General features: G+C 39.6%; 2 protein-coding genes across 4 annotated transcripts; one reads left to right on the top strand and one right to left on the bottom strand.

Annotated features, from left to right (window-relative positions):
- Positions 1–1716: 1716 nt before the first annotated feature.
- cunh2orf49 (chromosome unknown C2orf49 homolog) lies at positions 1717–5618 on the top strand. The gene is made up of 4 exons (XM_069154126.1): positions 1717–1843; positions 2002–2156; positions 3606–3858; positions 4328–5618. Exons 1-4 carry the CDS (start codon positions 1733–1735, stop codon positions 4382–4384), a joined length of 576 nt encoding a protein of 191 aa, XP_069010227.1. The 5' UTR covers positions 1717–1732; the 3' UTR covers positions 4385–5618.
- Positions 5619–6237: 619 nt separating this feature from the next.
- Positions 6238–11390, bottom strand: fhl2a (four and a half LIM domains 2a). 3 transcript variants are annotated; one of them, XM_069154123.1, is made up of 7 exons: positions 11165–11390; positions 10530–10637; positions 8037–8212; positions 7748–7922; positions 7138–7307; positions 6811–6997; positions 6238–6722 (listed from the first exon to the last, which is right to left on the bottom strand). In XM_069154123.1, exons 3-7 carry the CDS (start codon positions 8190–8192, stop codon positions 6571–6573), a joined length of 840 nt encoding a protein of 279 aa, XP_069010224.1. In that variant the 5' UTR covers positions 8193–8212; positions 10530–10637; positions 11165–11390; the 3' UTR covers positions 6238–6570. The 3 variants fall into 3 exon arrangements, with proteins under 3 accessions (XP_069010224.1, XP_069010225.1, XP_069010226.1); XM_069154124.1 differs by lacking the exon at positions 10530–10637; XM_069154125.1 differs by lacking the exons at positions 10530–10637; positions 11165–11390 and adding an exon at positions 8299–8457.
- Positions 11391–18831: the final 7441 nt, after the last annotated feature.

Below are 18831 nucleotides of genomic sequence, written 5' to 3'. Positions count from 1 at the left end.
CTGCAAACAGCAGAGATGCGATCCGGAGACCCCCGAACCCGACGTGTTGACTTATCTAGTTTCGGAAATATGGAAAACAAATAGTGCTGATTAAATGTTCAATAGAGGTGTTGTGATTTACATGTCAGCTATGTCGCTGTTAACTTTTGCTAACTTTCATCCCTCCACACTGATCTTAAAAGGTAAAAAGGGAACTATAGTTTTTATTCATGGGGACACACAATGACATTGAATTTCCACACGATTGAAAGAAAAACTTACAAGGTTTCCTTTAAATTGAGAGCAAGGAAAAAAAAAAAAGCTTTCAATTTTCCATATTTTGTAAAAGCTGTCAGTCTAGTGTTGTTGTTTAAAAAAAAAAAAAAAAAAATTATTAATGTAAAAAAGGTGCAAAACTTCAGCAAATATTTATATATATATTATATTTATTCAGTTATTCAGAAAAACTGTATGATAAACAAGGAATCTTAACAATAAAAGCAAACATTTATGATCTAAAGAAAATACTAAACTGGGCCCTGCGGTACTTTTACACATGCAGCAACTTGTGTTAGCTGAGCTACAAAATTCTTACCTTAATTTAGAGCTCATGCTTGTTATTGCATTGCATTACAGTCCAAACCTAATCACTTAACTTGGAGCTGGATCCAACTAGTTGTTGAATTGCTCTGACCTCAGAGGAGAGGACTATCTTGTCCTCTCAGGCAGCCATCCTCTGACATGCTCAGATGCCAGGACTTGGCTCTGGATTATAGAAAGCTGTCATTTAAATTTGGAACTTTAACTGTATGTTTATTCTGAATTCTCAACTGAGTTTCATTCATTGATCATTAACAAACACAATGTTTTTGGAATTCAGTTCCTCCATCTGATAAGGATGTGAATCCAAATTGTTTTACTGGCAGCTTGAGCAGAAAAGGTTCTCTGCATCTGAATGGTTTCTTAAGGTTTAACTGTTGAATAGTGTGGATATTTGTACATGTACATGTACATATTTGTGTTTGTACATGTATGTGTCCACGAACAGATAAATCAGCAGGGTCTTCCTCACTTACACGACATGACTGAGAGCTGCATGACTGTTTGAGATAAGTCTTTACAAACGTAAGATCAAATATTATCACATGTTTGACATTAATTTCAAACTTCAATTAAAACAGAAGTAAAGTCCAAAAAACATCAACCCAACACGATGTTTCAGAAAAGTCATTTAGTTTAGTACAATTTGAAAAAGTATGTGCATTTGTTTTTGACAAATTATATTAAAAACAATGGACCTTGCTGAAGCCTAAGACCAGAGGGAGGCAGTAATGGTGCTTTGGGGACGCCGACTGCCATAAAAACCTCAACAAAGAAAAGAATAGCTGCCAATATCAGCACATGTTGGAATAGAGAGAATTGAGGTTGCAGATAAACTCATTAAAAGCACACTGACTAAAAATGATAGGGACATTTCATAAATTGGTTTTGGGAGACCAGAAGCAAAATCACTAATTCATCTGGGAATAATGGCATTTTAGCAGGAAATCTGGAATAACGGCACCAAGCATAGAGATTCATTTTATATTGTGCAAAGTAATAAGACTAAATGTGCAAAAAAAATAAGAATATAAAAAAAACCCCACCTATCTAAAGTCATGCTGTTACATTTCCGGTACAGTAGGTGGCGACGTGCACATTGTAACGTTGGTTTGTTGTTTGCCAGGAGAGTCGAAGAAGAACATCAGCAAACATGGCGACTTCCTCAGGTCAAAATGGGAAGGCTGTTAATGCTTCGGACGTGGACCTGTTACTGCACCCCGAGCTGTTGTCTCAAGACTTCATGCAGCTCATTTTAAGTGAGGTGAGTCAATGCGGGAGAGAAACGTGATGAGTGCCGTTAAATGTGAGCATGGCAGCTTAAGGGTGGAGGAGGGGGTGGGGTGGGGTGGGGTGGGGGCAAGCTGTGTTGTTTCCTCAGACGGAGTTCATTTTTGTTGTTGTTGTTCTTCTGAATTTCAGAAAAATGTCAGCACCAGAGACTGCGGGAGCAGAGACCGGATCACGGAGCTCTACCTCCGGCATGTCATCCCGCTGCCGCAGAGGAATTTACCCAACAGCCGCTGGGGGAGGAGGATGGAGAGGAGCCGGGGGAGAGCGACGCCGGCCGGTCTCAGGTCAGACACCTGTCCGCCCTCACGCACGGAGCTCACTGTATTCCTCAAATTAATGTTTACTTTTCTCCCAAAGCCATAAAGAAACCATTAAAACGCATCGTTTTTAAAGGAGACCCCCCCCCCCCCCTGAACCAAAGTTCAATGTTGAAATTAAAAAGAGTAATCAAGGTGTTCTGTACTATTATAACACTTGAGTGCAGCACCAAAGTGTTTTTTTGGTTGGTTTTTTTTGCATTAAAAGCTTAGATTTAGTCTTATGGTTGATGATTATTCATTTCATGGCGGTTGGTGCAATTTTTAAACAAATATCGCAATGATTGTAGTCCAAAAAAACATGTTATAATGCATCGTTTTTAATCAAATAACTGTCCACTAAGCTCTCCGGACATTTAGGGGGGAAAAGAAAAACAGGCAGGGATGTGGATTGTTATATGGAGTTATTGTATTTCTAGAATTGCTTATGATTTGTCACAAATTAATATGATTACCATCGTCTGGGTTTTAGGTTAGGTAGGTTAGGTTAGGTAGGTTAGGTAGGTTAGGTTAGGTTAGGTAGTTACTTTATTAATCCCCGGGGGGAATTTTTTTTTCGCTACAGCAGCATACAGAAGCAATAAGATAATAATAGAATAATAGAAAAGCAATAAAATAGCAGTAAAAAAAATATAAAATGCACAGTATATACAGTATATACAGTGCAGTATATATCTATATATATTATATACAAACAACCAAGAAACACAGTCAACAGTGTTATTGTTATGTGATGGATTTTGCCAGAGGTGAGTTATTGTACAGTTTAACAATTTAACATTTAGTTGGCCAACTAACTTATCTAGACATGTTAATGAAAGTGAAAAATAACTTGTGGATCTGCCGCTGGGATTTGGATCCGCTACAAAATATAATGGGTTCTTTCTTTTCCCGAGCTACACCCTCCTACAAAGTTCAATAATCCTGCTGACAAACACACAAACAAGCAAAACACACTGAAAATAGAAGCTCGTTGGAGGAGATAATAAGAAGCAGGCAGAAGCAATAGCGTTCACTTGGTAATGGAAAAGAAAACAGCAGCTTGTTTGTTGACAAGTCGAACTAATCTAACTAACTAATCTTCATATTGAGATCCAATCAAATGACAGGCACAATTCAGACAACAGGTCTAAAGGCCAAGCTACCTATGGATTCAACATCAGTATCAAGCCATGTCCAGATTCAGTGTTTCTATTGTTTTAGGGAAGTTTATGTTTTACGTTGTTGACCTGCTCAGAGCAAGCAGGTGATTCGTGGATAGATCGGCATCTCCTGCCCCTCTGTATCCAACACAACATGCCACAACTCGGCCAACCGTCTTGCTGCATACCTGCACAGAAATACAGCCATCAATCTGAAATTGGTTAAATTAATTTCAGCAGCAGCAGCTGATTATTAATGTTTGCTCATTTCCAGCTCCAATAATGACCACAACAGGAAAAGGCCTCTAATCGTGTTTGATGGGAGTTCCTCTCACTCCGGGCCACTGAAAGTGAAGAAACCAGAGGGAGCCACGGAGTCACCAGGAATCAACGACAGGTTAAAACCTCCTCCAGCTGCGAATCTATCCAACCCCATCCGCAAACTGTCAGGCAACACGTCTTCTTCTTCCCCGTCCGTTCATCACAGCAGCGACACAACAAACCTCAAACGAGAAGCAAACGACTCGGTAGGAACTCTTTGCTATGTCCTCTCAGTTACTTTCTCTTACAGCAAACGAGTCAGCGAGTGTCCATATTGTGTCTTGTTGCTTACATATTAGAGGCTGATTTTCTAATTAGAGATGGAAATCTTATGAGCACAAGAGATTATAACACTTTAACGGGACATGTGATTCTTAATAGGTAATATATGTTTAAATTAAAATGATTTAAGAGAGAGGGTTGGCAACATACTCTAATAATTCACTGTATTACGCACTCCTTTAATTTAATAGATTTTGACACAACATCAATGAAACTATGTGTAAATCATGGAATGCCCAAAATTTCAATTTCCATTGGAGAAAAAAAAAGAAAAAAAGTCATGGTAACAAAATTCTTATTAATCGAATCAATATTTAATGTATTTGATGCCTTTGGACCAATAACACATTGCATTATATGCTGTATTGATTATTTTTTTTCCCATCTCTTCAGGATGCACTGCAGTCTCCAGAAGTGAAGAAAAAGATCCAGCATGTTACATGGCCCTGACCTCTGACCACTGCTCATGCAGACCTGATGGGAGCTCAGAGACTGATGGACACCCCCCCCCCCCCCTTTCTGTCCCTGTTATGGTGGTGCTCACGACCTCGGCTGTCCCCATCACTGTTCTCCCTCTAATTGATGTAATGTGAGTAAGAGGTGGGAACCCTTCTAGCTGCGTGTCAAGGCCACCTCTCTGTTCTCGTTTAGATCTGAGAGCCGACTCGATGGGGTGATGCTCAGGACATTATTCTGCTTTTGAAGTTATGAGTTTCCACGTTTGTTTCCACAACCTAAAGTGCCCTTACCATCACCGAGCAGCAGCGCAAACTCCCTCACATGGAGACTTTTCAGAGGGCAAAATGATTGAGATGACTTTTGGCTTCCAACATTATGGCTGATAATATTCTGTTTCTGTGCACAGGTTGCTTTTGGTAAAAAACGTACTTGATGAGCAGGTCAGTGTCTTGTCTGTATTTTAATTTTCAAACGCGTGCTACAGGATTTCATTCTGTGATACTGACGGACACACCCAAGAGGAAATGTAGACACGTCATGAGACCGTTCTTTTCATGTGGTGTTCGAGGTGTGATCAGAAGGTTCAGAGACTGTTCCTTCGCCTTCCAGCGGTAGACTCTCAACGTCAAGTTGTACCGTGACGTCCTGAGGCGCGTGGAGAGGGGAGGGGGGAACATTTGCTGTAAACTACGATGACATGAAAATGAAGTTCAAGCTAGAAGGGTCACCTTTTTGATATGAATCCTAGATGATGCTTGAGATGCTTAAAGGGACTCGGAGAGCGTTCGGAGCATGGCAGTAGCGATAAAGCGGGCTTATCACTGCTCAAGGGAACTACTTTAAAGGCGACGGCAGCCAGATTTAAATCAGGTACTGGTTTTGGTTGTTTAAGGCGTAGTCTTTGAACGTTTTTAAACCACACCTCGTATTGTAAAGGATTTTAAACCACAAATTATGCTGAACATAACATTTTATAAGTTTGTGTACACTAAACATTTTGAACTGGTAGTAGGTGTCATATGGTAATCTGTGATTATTCATAGTTTTTGTTTTCCATTCTTCTGAGATCTGGATTTATTCAATGCTATTTCACAAGTTCAGGGTTTTTAAAATATTAATATGGTGTGATATGGTACATGTATTGTACATGACATTGAGCTAAATTCATACACTTTCATCATGTTCCATTGTTGAACAGCCATTTTGACACAGGAAGTGAATAACTTATATTCATGTATTTGAATGTCATCTTTTAATCATAAAATGATTCTGGACTAAACCATAAATACAGTCTTTTTGAAGTATATTTATTGCTGTGGATAAATTGACTTTGCAGTTAGTGTCTTTGATGTTGACAGAGTTCATCAAAAACACACATGAACATGCATTTTGAAACAATATTATTGTTTTTACCACAATTTTTTTTTAAATAAATTCTCAATACAATGAATCACAATTGTTGATTTAATTACTATAGAAAAGTCAGCAGCTATGTTGCCCATGTTTGATATACAGGTACTGTAACATACAGTGTGTAATATACTCTTAAACTTAACATTATTCCAAATATATTAAGGAAATCTAAAAGCCTGTTACAACCAATTAACCAATTAACAATTAACTTGTGTGTTTACATTTGTTTGCAGTTTCTGGCCAAAACATATCAATAGAAACCCTTTTTTCATATAAGCAATTCTGAAATGTATGTGATTTCATGAACTAAAAATAGGATTCATACAAATATAGATGCAATATTTAAGTGGCTATAGCAGAAATCATTCAAAAAAACTCAAACTAATTCCATGCACAAAGCAGTAATTACTATCACACTTCAAAGCTGATGGTGTGATTAATATTGTAGATTTATTTCAGGATGCTCCATACGGCTTCACACGTTTTTTGTTTCATAAGCAAAATTCTCTACATTCATGCCACCAGTTATTTTATTAGTAATAACTCTTTCTCAAAGAGTGAACATTAAACTTGAAAAAACTTTCTAAATTAAAATAACACTGTTAGTAGTTTGTATTTCATAGAGTCAAACACTGTATATTCATAGTAATGCTGGGTAGTAATGATGGTATGGATGCTATGCTCTCTGCTCCGACAGTATTTATTGTGTGTTTGTTATTCCTTGATCATAACGCGGCCATCCCGTCAGATGTATCCGTCGTGAATTAGATGTCCTTGCCGCACTCTGGGCACAGGATGTCATCGCGTTCGGTGAGGAAGCCGCGTCCCACCAGGGACACGGAGCACTTCTTGCAGTTGAAGCAGTCATTGTGCCACTGGCGCTCCTCAAAGGAAATATACTTGCTTCCCCCGAGACCTAAGAATGAAGATCCAGTCAATACAACTGAGAAACCTCTTATAAACTAAACTTTTTAGATGCAGTGAGACCAATAATCAGTTATTACCGCTAATTGGGGTGGTGCAGGAGGCACACTTCTTAGCATAAAGGTTGCAGAAGCAGTTGAGACAATATGCAAAGTCATCTCTTGAGGTAAACCTCTGGCCAGACAGCTGCTGCTTGCAGCTAGTGCACAGGAAGCAGTCCTTGTGCCAGGGCTGGTCACGGTAGGTCACCCCGCCGGTGGTGATGGGCTAAACGCAGCGAGCAGGAGCGTCATATTGTCACTTTTTATTGCACATACACATATTATTGTAGTTCTTTGAGAGAAGATGGAGAATAATTAAGTGCTACTTTGAAAATCAGTGAGATTACATGGATGTGGGTGTCCTACCTTCTTGCAGTGCACACACTGCATGGCAAACTGCTTCTCATAGCAGGGCACGCAGAAGTTATGGTTGTCCTTGGGGATGAAGCTCTTGGTGCCGATGGGCTGCTGGCATCTCTGGCAGGTAAAGCAGGTCTCATGCCAGCTGTTCCCCTTGTGCTCCATCTTCCTGGAGCCTTAGGAAAATTGGAAAGTAACAGAATGGATGGTGCTAAAGAAATGCAGAGAACCACTAATAACACAGAATTAGAATAAAAACAAAAATATGCAGTTTTGAGTCAAGATACAGAAAACATTTGTTTTAGAATAATAAGTACAATTTGGGAAAATAACTTGATTTGTGTTTATTCCTGTGTCATGCATCATCTGAAGAAATAGATTTCCTAATGGTCAGAGCTAGAACTGCTCCTTCAGTGTTGCAAAAATGAATAAAATTGTTTGGAGACTAAACTACTAAAAACTAAAATGTCTTTTAAAAATGAGAGCTTTGTATTCAGAGAGGAGACTGTATATTTATGTCATGTTCAATTTTAAATTGATAATAAGAAATGTTTTTGCAGAGCAGGTTGGAATTCGCTTTCTGTTGTGTTGGTATATTTCTATGTTTTGTTTCTACCTGGCATGATGGTTTTCTTGCACTCGTGGCACTTGGAGGAGTACTCATTAGAGTAGCACTCAGTGCAAAGGAGCTGCTCATCCTTGGTAGAGAAGGGCTTGTCCACCAGGGAGCGCTTGCACTGGAAGCACTTGAAACAGTCCTCATGCCAGTGACGGTCCTTGTAGGACAGATCCTACAGGGGCATCAGTTGGACAGTTAGGCTGACTTGTTCACAACAGAGAAACACAGAAAGGTACAGACATATGTCAGTACTTATACAATTGTTTTTTTTTTGCATGCCTCTTACCCTGGTGTTGCAGCCAATGGGCTTCTTGCACTCCTCACAGGTGTTGGAGTACAGGCTCTCGTAACATTTCACACAGTAGGGATTGTCCTCTCGCAGAACGTACTTCTTCCCAAACAGGGACTCTTTGCAGTAGTGGCAGTCGTAGCGCTCGGTCATTTTGACCCAGGGTCACTCACCTGAGAGACAGAGGGAAAGACGGAGATCGAGCAAAAGAGTGAGGTCAAATGAAACTGTCAAAAGTAAGTTTTATGGATTTACGTACAGATTAAGTCCGTTTTTTTAAGACAGTTTTGTCATCAAGCATCAGGATGCTTCACATTAGAAGGTACAGAGTTTTTTCGTGGTGCGCTTTCCCCTATCATCCACCTCTCTCATCTCTCAGGCGCCTTTCATTTTGCTCAGTGCGTCAGGAGTGGAAGGTGACAGATGAGGAGGATATAAATAACTCCTGTCAGCCCTGCTTAGAGACACTCAACTTTTGCCCCATTGCATACCGACGCACACTATGCTGCTGTACACTGACCCATCCATCACCTCACCTCCAGCTGTCAGCACCAGATCATAGTATCCCTTGTGAATGTGTGTGTGTGTGTGTGTGTGTGTGTGTGTGTGTCTGGGGGGGAGGGGGTTTGAATGACACTCCTAATAATGACTACTCCCAATCTGCAGCTGCTTGTGGCGGCTTGTTAAGACCTCTGTTGTCCCACCTGTGTCTAAATACTCATACTCTCTGACGACCAAGGATAGTCGGGGCTATTTATTGTGAGTGATAAAGAGATTATACAGTATTGTCAAAAACAGGGAGGAAGATTGTCCAGTAGTGTTTGATATGACATAAAGATTTTTAACTTAACTAATTTCTATGTGACTGTTTGTCCATTGTTTCATCAGCTAAGCTTTTACGATATAAGGAGGTTATAGAATAATAAAAAGTAAAACTCACGCATACTTTGCCTCCCACTTGACGTTCCATTCTTTTCTGCTTTTCATAATTTCATGCATTTCTGTTTTTAATCGAGTTGCTCTCCTCGGTTGTTTTTCCCTTAATCTGCTCAGACTGTCAGAACTCCTGCCCCTTCTTCTATTTCTGATCACCGTGTACTCCCATATTAGTCCATAATGAGATCTGTGAGTGATCTGTGATGTTCCTGACATTTAAGGGGTTATGATCTTTTTTATCTGGCTCAATTTGAGGTGTTTTAATCTGCCCTGTCCTTTCTGCTCGAAGCCTTCCCCACCCCTCTAACATTCCCTCATTGTCTATTGCTCCCACCATGACTCACCTAGCTTATATACGGATTTATCTGACTCCTAAAAATAAAACAAGGATAATCTGAACTGCCTCAAATAAAACCTCCAGCTATTCCGACATGGCATGCAGCTGTTTCCCAGTTTCTGGCAGCTTCTTTGAAGCTACCCCTCTGCGAGTCAAAGTGAGCTACAACATCAATAGTTCCCATGCAAATCTAATAGTGTTTGCACAAAGACAATCAACTTTCTTTGCATGCATTGCATTAAAAATGGATTGTTTTATTAAAATTTACAGTTTTGTTTGGAAGTTCACAAACCGAGAAAAGCCATTTTGCCATTTTATAAATCTGCCGTTGAAGGCTTAGAGAAAAACAATTTACATCTTTGTATTTGTACTTTCAAATGTTCTTAAGATGTACAAAGTTGTTTTTAAAATGTTCCCCAACTATCTAAAGAAATGCAAACCATAAATCAGTACTATCTTCGACAGAAAGACGACTTTTCTAAAGCAACCACTCTGGCGAATTCCTTGCCAATGGAATAAGTACACGAGACACCAAACATAGCCTTGTAAGTGGATAATAGAATTCAATATTCAATTACTTCCGGATCTAATTTGAAAATGTTCACAATAAATCCTGAATTACAGTTTACTTTTTCAGTAAACAAAATTGTAAAAAGTACATCCCTCATGAGATGTAAAACTACAAGCTACTGTATCACTCCAGACGTCCAGAGAAGACTATTCAGGAACATTTCAAATCGTTTGGTTTGTGCATCAAATGCTGTAAGGCCACATAAAGCAAGAGAACAGAGCAGACTGCTCATAGAAGAAGTAGAAGGCACAACTCTTCTAATAGCAAGCTGCTTTGCTGAAGGCAGGTTTGAGGTTGATGAGAAGGGTGGATAGATAGAAATGAACTCTGCTCACAGGGGTCAACAGAGGCTTTTTGGAGGGAAAAAGATAATGGAAGTAAAATCAGGCTGTCCCTGAGACAGATTTAAAGAAATGGAGGTGATGGAAGAGGGAGTTAAACAGTGACGGCACTGTACAGGTGAAAAGAGGAAGAACACGAAGGTGGGTGTGGAGGAGGACAGGAGGAGGCCGGGACACCAGTGAGCAGCAGTGTCCCGGAGGTTGGAAGACATGGTGGGTGAAGACCAGTGAAGAGAATGAATGGGTGGAAGGATGGACGAGTGAGTGGATGGATAGTGGAGCAGTTGAACAGAGTTGGGTCTTACCTTCCTGTCTGAGGAGTGTGTGCCTGTGCGGAGTCTGGGGCAGACTGAGAGAGGAGGCTCCGGGTGAGCTGTACTTACTCCTGATTGCATTACTCCACCCATCAGGGGCTAATTGAAAATGGGGGAGGGATGATGAAAGGGTGGGGTGGGGGGAGCAAGGGGGCAGGGATTCTTTTTCGAGATGATCTATAAATAAAGCAGCACTTCACAGAGATAACCCCGAGGCCCCCTTTTACTTACTCATTCAGTCACCAGCGCGACCAAGTGGCCTTTTAAGGTCACTCAGTTGTTGTTCACTCGCTCACATACTCACACGGTGATTCACTCACTCACTCACTCACTCACTCACTCACTCACTCACTCATATTTTTCCTCATCTTTCTAATATTTTTGTTTCTCCTCAGAACAGCCTGGAGAGAATTATTCCATCTTGTCTACTATTGTTTTCTTTACATTGTGATATCCATCGTTATCATTATCATAATCATAACACTGCACACAAACACACACTGTTACGTAATGGCACAATACTCTTATAGCCTTTTATATATGATGGAAAGGATGCCAAAGGTCAGACGTCAAAGATTGTTGCCCTGTGAGGTTTGCGTCGACTCAAATGTCTCGTCTGTCCCTACCTCCCCATACTGCTCCCCACGGGGGACTCCACATTCAATCCCAGACCTCCAACATGTTGGCAAAGATATCCAGGCTTGCTATCGACAGATACCCACAAGGTTTTCCAAAAAATTGTAGCACTATTTTCCGCACCCCCACACTCTCTTGTTCACACTGTAGCCCCCTCTGCCACCCTCTGTGCTCTTCCCAACTCTTTCTGTCCTCACTCCAACTGTCTCTCTGTCACTCTGAGGCCGGTTTTCCTGACCCAGTAGTCCCTGGACACTCTCCAGTCAGAAAATGCGTCAGCAGTGCTCCACTAACGCTCAAGTGCTCTATTTGTAGCACACTATAAAGAGTTTGGGGCTTCACAAAGTGCTATATCAGTTTGTGTGTGTGTATCTACAGTTATACATGTATTTATAGGTTAAATACCATTTAATTAATTATCCTTTCAGACACACTAGTAGCGTGGCACTGGTTGCTCCGTCGGCCCATCACTTTGCTCCAAACTGAAATAGAAGAATACTATCTCAGAAACGTCTGGATTGCCATGAAATTTGGAAATAACATTCATGGTCTCTAGATAATGTTTTGCAATGACTTGCACCACCATGAAGTTGACATTTGTGGTTTTGAGTTAAATGTCTCAACAACTATTTGATTAATTGCCATGAAACTTTGTAGTCACCCATGTTGGGTGGGAATCTTTATGATTCACTGTCTTTTCAGCTATTACTAATCAGATTTTGATTTGTTCATCACTTTAGTTTATACAAAGGGGATTCAGAAGTTTCCCAGACTGCTCCTGTTGCTTGCAAACAGAGCACAGTGCCACAATGTGCACGATGGAGGGGGAGCCTATAAACTTTGTGAGTAAGTATTCCAAGTTTTGTCCCATGACCAACCTAATGAGTCACGTTTTTCAGACTCCTGGTTCAGGCACATTGGAGTTTTTTCCATGGAAATGAGCAGAGGATGCACAGCAAATTTTGTATCAAACCTCGAGAAATTGGCAATGGAGACAGAAATGCCTCTGAAAATCTAGAGCAATGAAGCAATGAGCTGGGCGAGGTGTTTTGAGTTACATCCGTGTTTCAAGAGGAGCAGAACAACACTGTTAAAGGCGCATCAAGTCAGGAGCGCGACTAGGTGTTTTTTTTGGACATGGGCTTGGTTGTGCACCGTGAATTCAGCCAGAGTTCAACTGTAGATGTTCTGAGGCGTCTGAGGGAAAATATTTGTTGGAAACCACCTGAACTGTGGTGCCATGTCACTTTGGTTCTCCAACATTACATTGTGCACACTTACATCGTATTAAAAAAAATGCAGAAATTTCTTGCCCTCAACAACACAATCATCACTCCCAACTCACCAGAATTTGCTTGCTGCTATGTCCATCTGTTCCACAAAAATAGGACACAAATTTTGATGTGCTCCATCTGCTAAATAAATTGCAGGTCGATCTGGACCTGTGGTCACAAAAATGTGTGTAACTTAAGTGCTGATGTGGCTCAAGTGCCATTACTCAGGATACTCCCTCACGAAGGTCATAGCTTCTTATGGAAGCAGCTTAAGATGGTAGCTGGTTTTAGCTGGTTTTAGCTGGTGCTATGCTGGTCTAGTTGGTTTATTAGAGGGGACAAGCTGGTTTTGCTGGTCTGTCAGTGTAATTGGTCAGCTTGATATAGCTGGTCACGCAGTCAGGCCAAGCTGGTGTCTACTGGTCAAGCTGGCTGGCTTGGATGGATGGCCAGTAAGAGTGACCATGCTGGACTGGTCCATCGATCAGTGAATAATGTGTCAAGACCAGGTCAAGACTATTTAAAGTTCAAATACAATATGTAATTAATTAAGTAATTATAATTTGGCCACTCGGTTGACACTTGTGCTTTGAAAAAAAGTTTTTTAAGAATTCCTTGTTGAGATGAAGATTGTCTGTCTTAATTTGCTTTGACTAAACTGGGTCAATGAAATAAATTCAACTTTTTAGATGCGACGGGGCACTGTGAAATCTCTACCTCTGTCTCTGTGTGTATAACTGCTTTTGATTCCTAAAATTATGAATATGTAACTTTTCTTTTCAATATAAAAATAACGCTGTAGACCTTGATAAAAACTTGAGCAGTCTACTCAAATGCTCGAGTGAAACCAATAAAATAATCAACTTAAAAAAAAATTATATTTAACTACAGAGCAAATTCTATTATTTCTTTAAACTCATTATGATGAAATATTAGTTTGGTGCAGCCTAGCATTCAAACTATTTTAAATTTTAAATTTGTATTTACTGCTCCCATATGCACAGTTATCCAGGTGCCAACTGAAATTAAAATGTCACTTTGTCCTTTATCATTTCAGTTTAATACAGTCAGTTATTTAAAGCATGCCAGGTTGGAACATGTTTGAAACGGGCAGCTGGGACAAGCAGGAAGTTATGCAGTTTTTACTTTTCTTGTAGGTTCAAATTGGAGCCGGATGACCATTTGTCAGACAAAAGAAGAGATTGTACGAGCCAGGGAACCGATTTTATTTGATTATAATACTTAGGTTTTTAACTCAGACATGGGAAACAATTATTTGAATTCATTACACCTAATTTCAGACATGTGGTCTGATTAATACCTCAAGGGACACATCTGTTTATTCCCGGTTGAAACAATGCCCAAGACTGCCTCATATCTTGCACCATTTTCTTTGTGTTCAGCTGTCACCTCCCCCACACTGTGTTTCTGGACCCAGGCCTCCACCTCAGCTGCTAAGGCCAGGGGATAAAGGTGCAGCTGCTTGGTCACTGCAAGGCTATCATGATGCTAAAGCCTGGTGCTTACTTCTGCTGCAAATACAGCCATGTAGAAAGGTCAAGCCAGGCAGACCCCATCATCACTAGTGGACCGTTAATCATTAATGCCACAGCAACCAATTGGACTGGAATTTCTCTGGGTCATCCAAGATCCAATATGATCCTCTGGAAGAACTTCACTGCGCGCTGCATGTCAAACAGGTCGAAATGGATTCCAGCAACTGACTGTAAGGAACGTGCAGCGTCATAACGAAGGTCTCAAATGGGCACTTAGAGCTGATGAGGACGGATGGAATCATTTTGGGCTCCCACTGAGGGGATAGGGTGGCAACTGTGCAGCAGAAGTCTGTTTAAGACCTCCTTAGTCTTAATTTCATGGATGAGAAGTTTGATACCACTCTTAATTCAGTCCAGTAATGAGGCTACCGTTAGCAGCTAGTTAGCTTGGTTTAGCATGAAGACAGGAAACAGGGGGAAATAGCTAACTTGCCAAATGGTAGGCGAGGATGTTTGGCTCTACCTTCCTAAATAACCAATAGCCGAAGATAAACTGTTAAAAATCACTGCTGATAAACAAATAGGCCTATTTTTGTAATGCTATAATTTTTAGGCACAAAAAAAATAACTCGTTAGGTTTAGATTGAGATTATTTAAAGAGTACTTTGTAAAGGTTAGAGGACCTTTGTTATCATGCTTACACTGATAAACATGTGGCTAAGGTTATGACCAGGGATGAAAGACACAACATTAATGATCAGTTTAAAATAAATGAGCAGTCTCTCTCCTGTGTTAGAGCCCAGTGTTTTGTCAACCCATCTATCCACCCCGACCTCCTCCTTATGTGCTCTATCTCGCTCTCTAACAGCATCACTTCCTCCTTTGCTATCGTTATAATTACTACTTTCAGCAGTAGAGGGAATCTGCTAATTGCATTGAATTGTTTGGATGTACTGTGGCTTTACAATGCTGTGGTTTTATAGTGGTTATGTGTCAAATTGCTTCTTGGCTGCAAGACACCCCCAATGATATTAACCAGACATATGAGTGTGGTATTTTAATTATTTCTCAGCAAGAAAGCGAGAAAACCTTTGAGAAAACTTCTCAAAAGAATAATTGCTTTAATAAGCAAGAAACTGTTTTACCATCTGTGAAAGTTAACATTGTAAAAAGTTATCTAAAAAACAACCAGTACATATATAGTATATTTACCCTGGAAGAAGTGGCTTCAAAGATAATCGCCTCAGTGGAATACACTATAATGTATTAAATTTTGTAATGTAATAAAGTAACACACATAACAGTAAGGTCAATGGCTTTATTTAACTTGAATAAATTAAATTTTCACTAACAAATAAATGAGGTACTGTGTCTCTTATGAGATATAGATCCACACAGAAAAAAAAGAGAGCATTCTCTTGACTATTTTTCTGGCAACAACAAAAAAATCCTAAACATGGATGGCTTTCATATATGATTGTTTAAAAAACAACAAAAATCTCCTTACAAAACTGAATTATGGGGCTTAACGGTATCACTGTAGAAGCTAAATTAAATTTACCCCATAAATTAGAATGCTTTCCACTTAAACTTGTATTTCTGTCATTGCAGTGAGAAATGTAATGATGCCTGTGCGAGTCAATACTAACTTGATTAAGTTTTCCATCTGTGCTTAAACATAAAGTCAGATACTCTGGCTTGCTAGTACCATGCTTATGCTGCGAGTCAAAGGTATATTAGTCAAAGAGCGAGAGCTGTATATTTATCACATATACCTGGGTTGACGGTACAGAAAAAAGGGTTTATTATTCATTGAGGAGCCTGACAGAAATGAGCTCGATTACTTTGCATTATATCTCATACAAGACCATGACAAAACCATCAAAACATGTTTTTTTTAAATACTATATAAAAGTCAATAAACTCTTTGGAATAACCAAATACTCTTTTATTGTTTTTAATTTATGAAACTAACAGAGCACACATCCCTTTGCTCTTCTCTCTGGTTTAAGCACCACTGGTCTGGTGGTTGTTTTGTCACCTGACATTGAATTTATGAGGCTGATTAAAGGCCTCCTGCACTCATTTGCACTCTTTCTTCACTTGGTGCCACCGATGTGGGTCTATATATGACACAACAAATCCTCAGTCATTTAGCTCGGTGTTGTGTTCCCAGACGGCTAAATCCCTGCAGAGATCGGTGGGATGTTTCAACCCCAGCAGCGACCTGACACTTTATTCAGATACTAAAGTTTGTCTTTCCTCTTTTGTTCATTTTGTATAAAATCACATGTACAGTTAGACCTGACTCTGGCACATACTAAATCACAAAGATTTGCTCTCTTCTTTAATCACTGAAATAAATACTGATATTTAATACTGAAGCAAATAGTTATGCCCCAAAAGTTTTCTGGGGTCTTGCAATAAATATGGAGCATTAATATTTATTGTGGGGAAAACAAATTCACAACTTGGATCTGCTAATGTTATATTTTCTCTGTAATCCCTCAGAAAATCTCTTCTATTCACACATAAATGAGGTAATGATTTATTGATCAGTCATTTTATCCTTACAGAAAAATACTTGTAGGGTTGTTGATTTGATGTACTGGGTGTGAGCACATGGATCGTTTTGGGATTTGTTCCTCCTCCTCCCAAAGGTTAATGACAATGTTCTCCCACTGTAATACCTCCAGCAGCTCGTCTAAATTAGTTTCCGCAAAAACTCCAAGTCTTAATAGCTTGGTTATTTCTCTGGTGTTCCCATTCACTAAGATGGAAAGAGGTTCCTGTAGTCCCGCTTATTGGATAACAGCTGGGCCCCTCTGTCTCTGGCTGCATTTATCTTACTAATTCTGTCTGTAGCAGGCGAGAACAGCTGATACGGTGGCACTCTGGCAGTTTGTACCCAGCACTTGGCTCCTAGAATACAGACCCAGAAGATTTTGGGTTGAGGAGGAAGGTTGAGGCTGGTTTTGTGGTGGCAGCTGAGGGAAAACTGTGTCTAACAATCCCCACTTTGTAATATTATTATTTGTCTATGCTAACTGCCATTGCCTTTGAATAGTTTTTTCACTTCAAAGACTTGCAGTCAGTGATTTTGCCCTGCATGAAAGTTTTTTTTCCGGGGTGATTGATCACACCATTGTTCAGACACAGCTGTCCACAACACCATGACGACAGATCTTTGTCGCAGAAGACATGTTGACAGGTCATCAGAAAAAGCACAGCTGTAAATAAAAATAATTACACCTGAATTGTATTTGGCTACATACTATATATATCCTGAATATGTGTGGGTACTTGCGTACACTCCGACGGTCACACACAATGCTGTTTCTGCCAGTATTTTTATATTACGAATTGACTTGGAAATAATCAGAGGTGAATAGAGAATGCAAAAGGCTGTCTTAACTTCTCTTTTATTTCACTTATATTATTTAATGTATTCAAATTGTTTGTTACTTTAAAAAAAAAAAAAAACATGAACCACATAAACACCAGGTTTTAAAAGAAATATTTTTCATAATGTGGGGAGATCAGATGCTTTAACAGACCTTGCAGTTCTAGTGGAATCACATGAAGGTACTCTGTATGATTTTCATGTGTATGAAAGGATCTCTTTCAAATGTCTAGTACAAGCCTCTCAGAAACCAGACAGTGTGCTAAGAAATGTAGGATATTTCTATAAACCAATTATGCCCACTGATTAGGACACAGCTTGACCAGTATGTAGCAGGGCAACTTCAAAATGTCTTAAAGTAATGAAGTACAGTATAGTAATGGACTGCTAGAATATAACCAGATTTGGATGGTTTTACACTTCAGTAAACAAATTAAATGTGTCTTGAATAGTGAGCTACACAAATGCTAAGGCAGATCTTGTACTTTTGGACAGAGGCTTGCTGTTTCCCCCTGTTTTGAATCTTTAGTCCAGGGGTCTCAAAAAGTTTTTCCTCTGAGAGCTACTTTGATCAAATGAAATTACAAAAACAACAACAACAGTGTTTCTGCCTCAGGGACCCCCTGGCCATCTTGAAAGACACGCATGTCTTGGCTAGTTTGTGTCCTCTGAACTCTTTGTGTTTCACAATCACGTTGATTGCCTTGTTCTCTCGGATGGGTTGAAAAATAAATAGATATAAAATGCTGAAATGGATTGTCAAATATACTTGGGCAGGCTGCCCAGGTTTATTGACAGGTGCCCAAAAATATTTGGTAATCCATTTTAGCATTTTTGTTGCTTTTGGAGGATTCACTGGCATCGAGTGCAGGTTGCAGATTGCAACTAATTACCTTTACCCACCTCTTACAAGCAAAAATCTACGGTGGCCTTTAGTAGACATAAAAGACCCTCTTTGAAGCTGGTGTTTCGTTTGTCTGTTGGGCCATACTCAACTATTTTGATTCAACATGATAACGATACTTTGTTACAATTTTGAACCTACCAATACTGAACATGTCTTAAATTAGTGTGTGATTTTTCAAGACAGGCATCATTATTAGGAGAAAAAAAAACAGTCATTACACTTAGACAAATCACATGACAATGTTCAATACGGTGTCCAACAAAACAAATTGAAATCTGTATTTCTCTTAAACAGCTGAACATTAACACCTTTAGATGTGATTTAATGAGGGGCTGTTGTATTATATAGCCTTACTAAATCGGTTAAATATGTCTTAAATATGAGGATTAAACATGTTAAGTTTCTTCATACACATAATCTATATTTCATTAGATTCACATTTCACTGGGCCTGGAGGCCAAAGAATAGCAAACATAGCCCGGGAGCCACTAGTTCATCATATACATCATCACTTCCAGTCAGGTGGGCTTCAAGACGCTTTTCTGCCAACATAAACATCTAGTTTCATCAGCGTTGT

Source organism: Embiotoca jacksoni, unplaced genomic scaffold, assembly GCF_022577435.1.
Source record: "Embiotoca jacksoni isolate LCO1_2020_lvr unplaced genomic scaffold, fEmbJac1.0.p SCAF_2, whole genome shotgun sequence".
Lineage (NCBI taxonomy): Eukaryota > Metazoa > Chordata > Actinopteri > Embiotocidae > Embiotoca > Embiotoca jacksoni.
Note: the sequence above shows the minus strand (reverse complement) of the source record. Positions and strands in the feature narration are given on the sequence as shown.

What these genes read in the sequence shown, in the direction of transcription:
- cunh2orf49 (XM_069154126.1), top strand. Translation starts at nt 1,733, where the DNA reads ATGGCGACTTCCTCAGGTCAAAATGGGAAGGCTGTTAATGCTTCGGAC. An exon ending in TGCAGCTCATTTTAAGTGAG is followed by an intron (nt 1,844 to 2,001) that starts GTGAGTCAATGC and finishes TCTGAATTTCAG; the next exon opens with AAAAATGTCAGCACCAGAGA. An exon ending in AACGAGAAGCAAACGACTCG is followed by an intron (nt 3,859 to 4,327) that starts GTAGGAACTCTT and finishes CCATCTCTTCAG; the next exon opens with GATGCACTGCAGTCTCCAGA.
- fhl2a (XM_069154123.1), bottom strand. Translation starts at nt 8,192, where the DNA reads ATGACCGAGCGCTACGACTGCCACTACTGCAAAGAGTCCCTGTTTGGG. An exon ending in CCATTGGCTGCAACACCAGG is followed by an intron (nt 7,923 to 8,036) that starts GTAAGAGGCATG and finishes ATGCCCCTGTAG; the next exon opens with GATCTGTCCTACAAGGACCG. An exon ending in AGTGTGTGCACTGCAAGAAG is followed by an intron (nt 6,998 to 7,137) that starts GTAGGACACCCA and finishes CGCTGCGTTTAG; the next exon opens with CCCATCACCACCGGCGGGGT.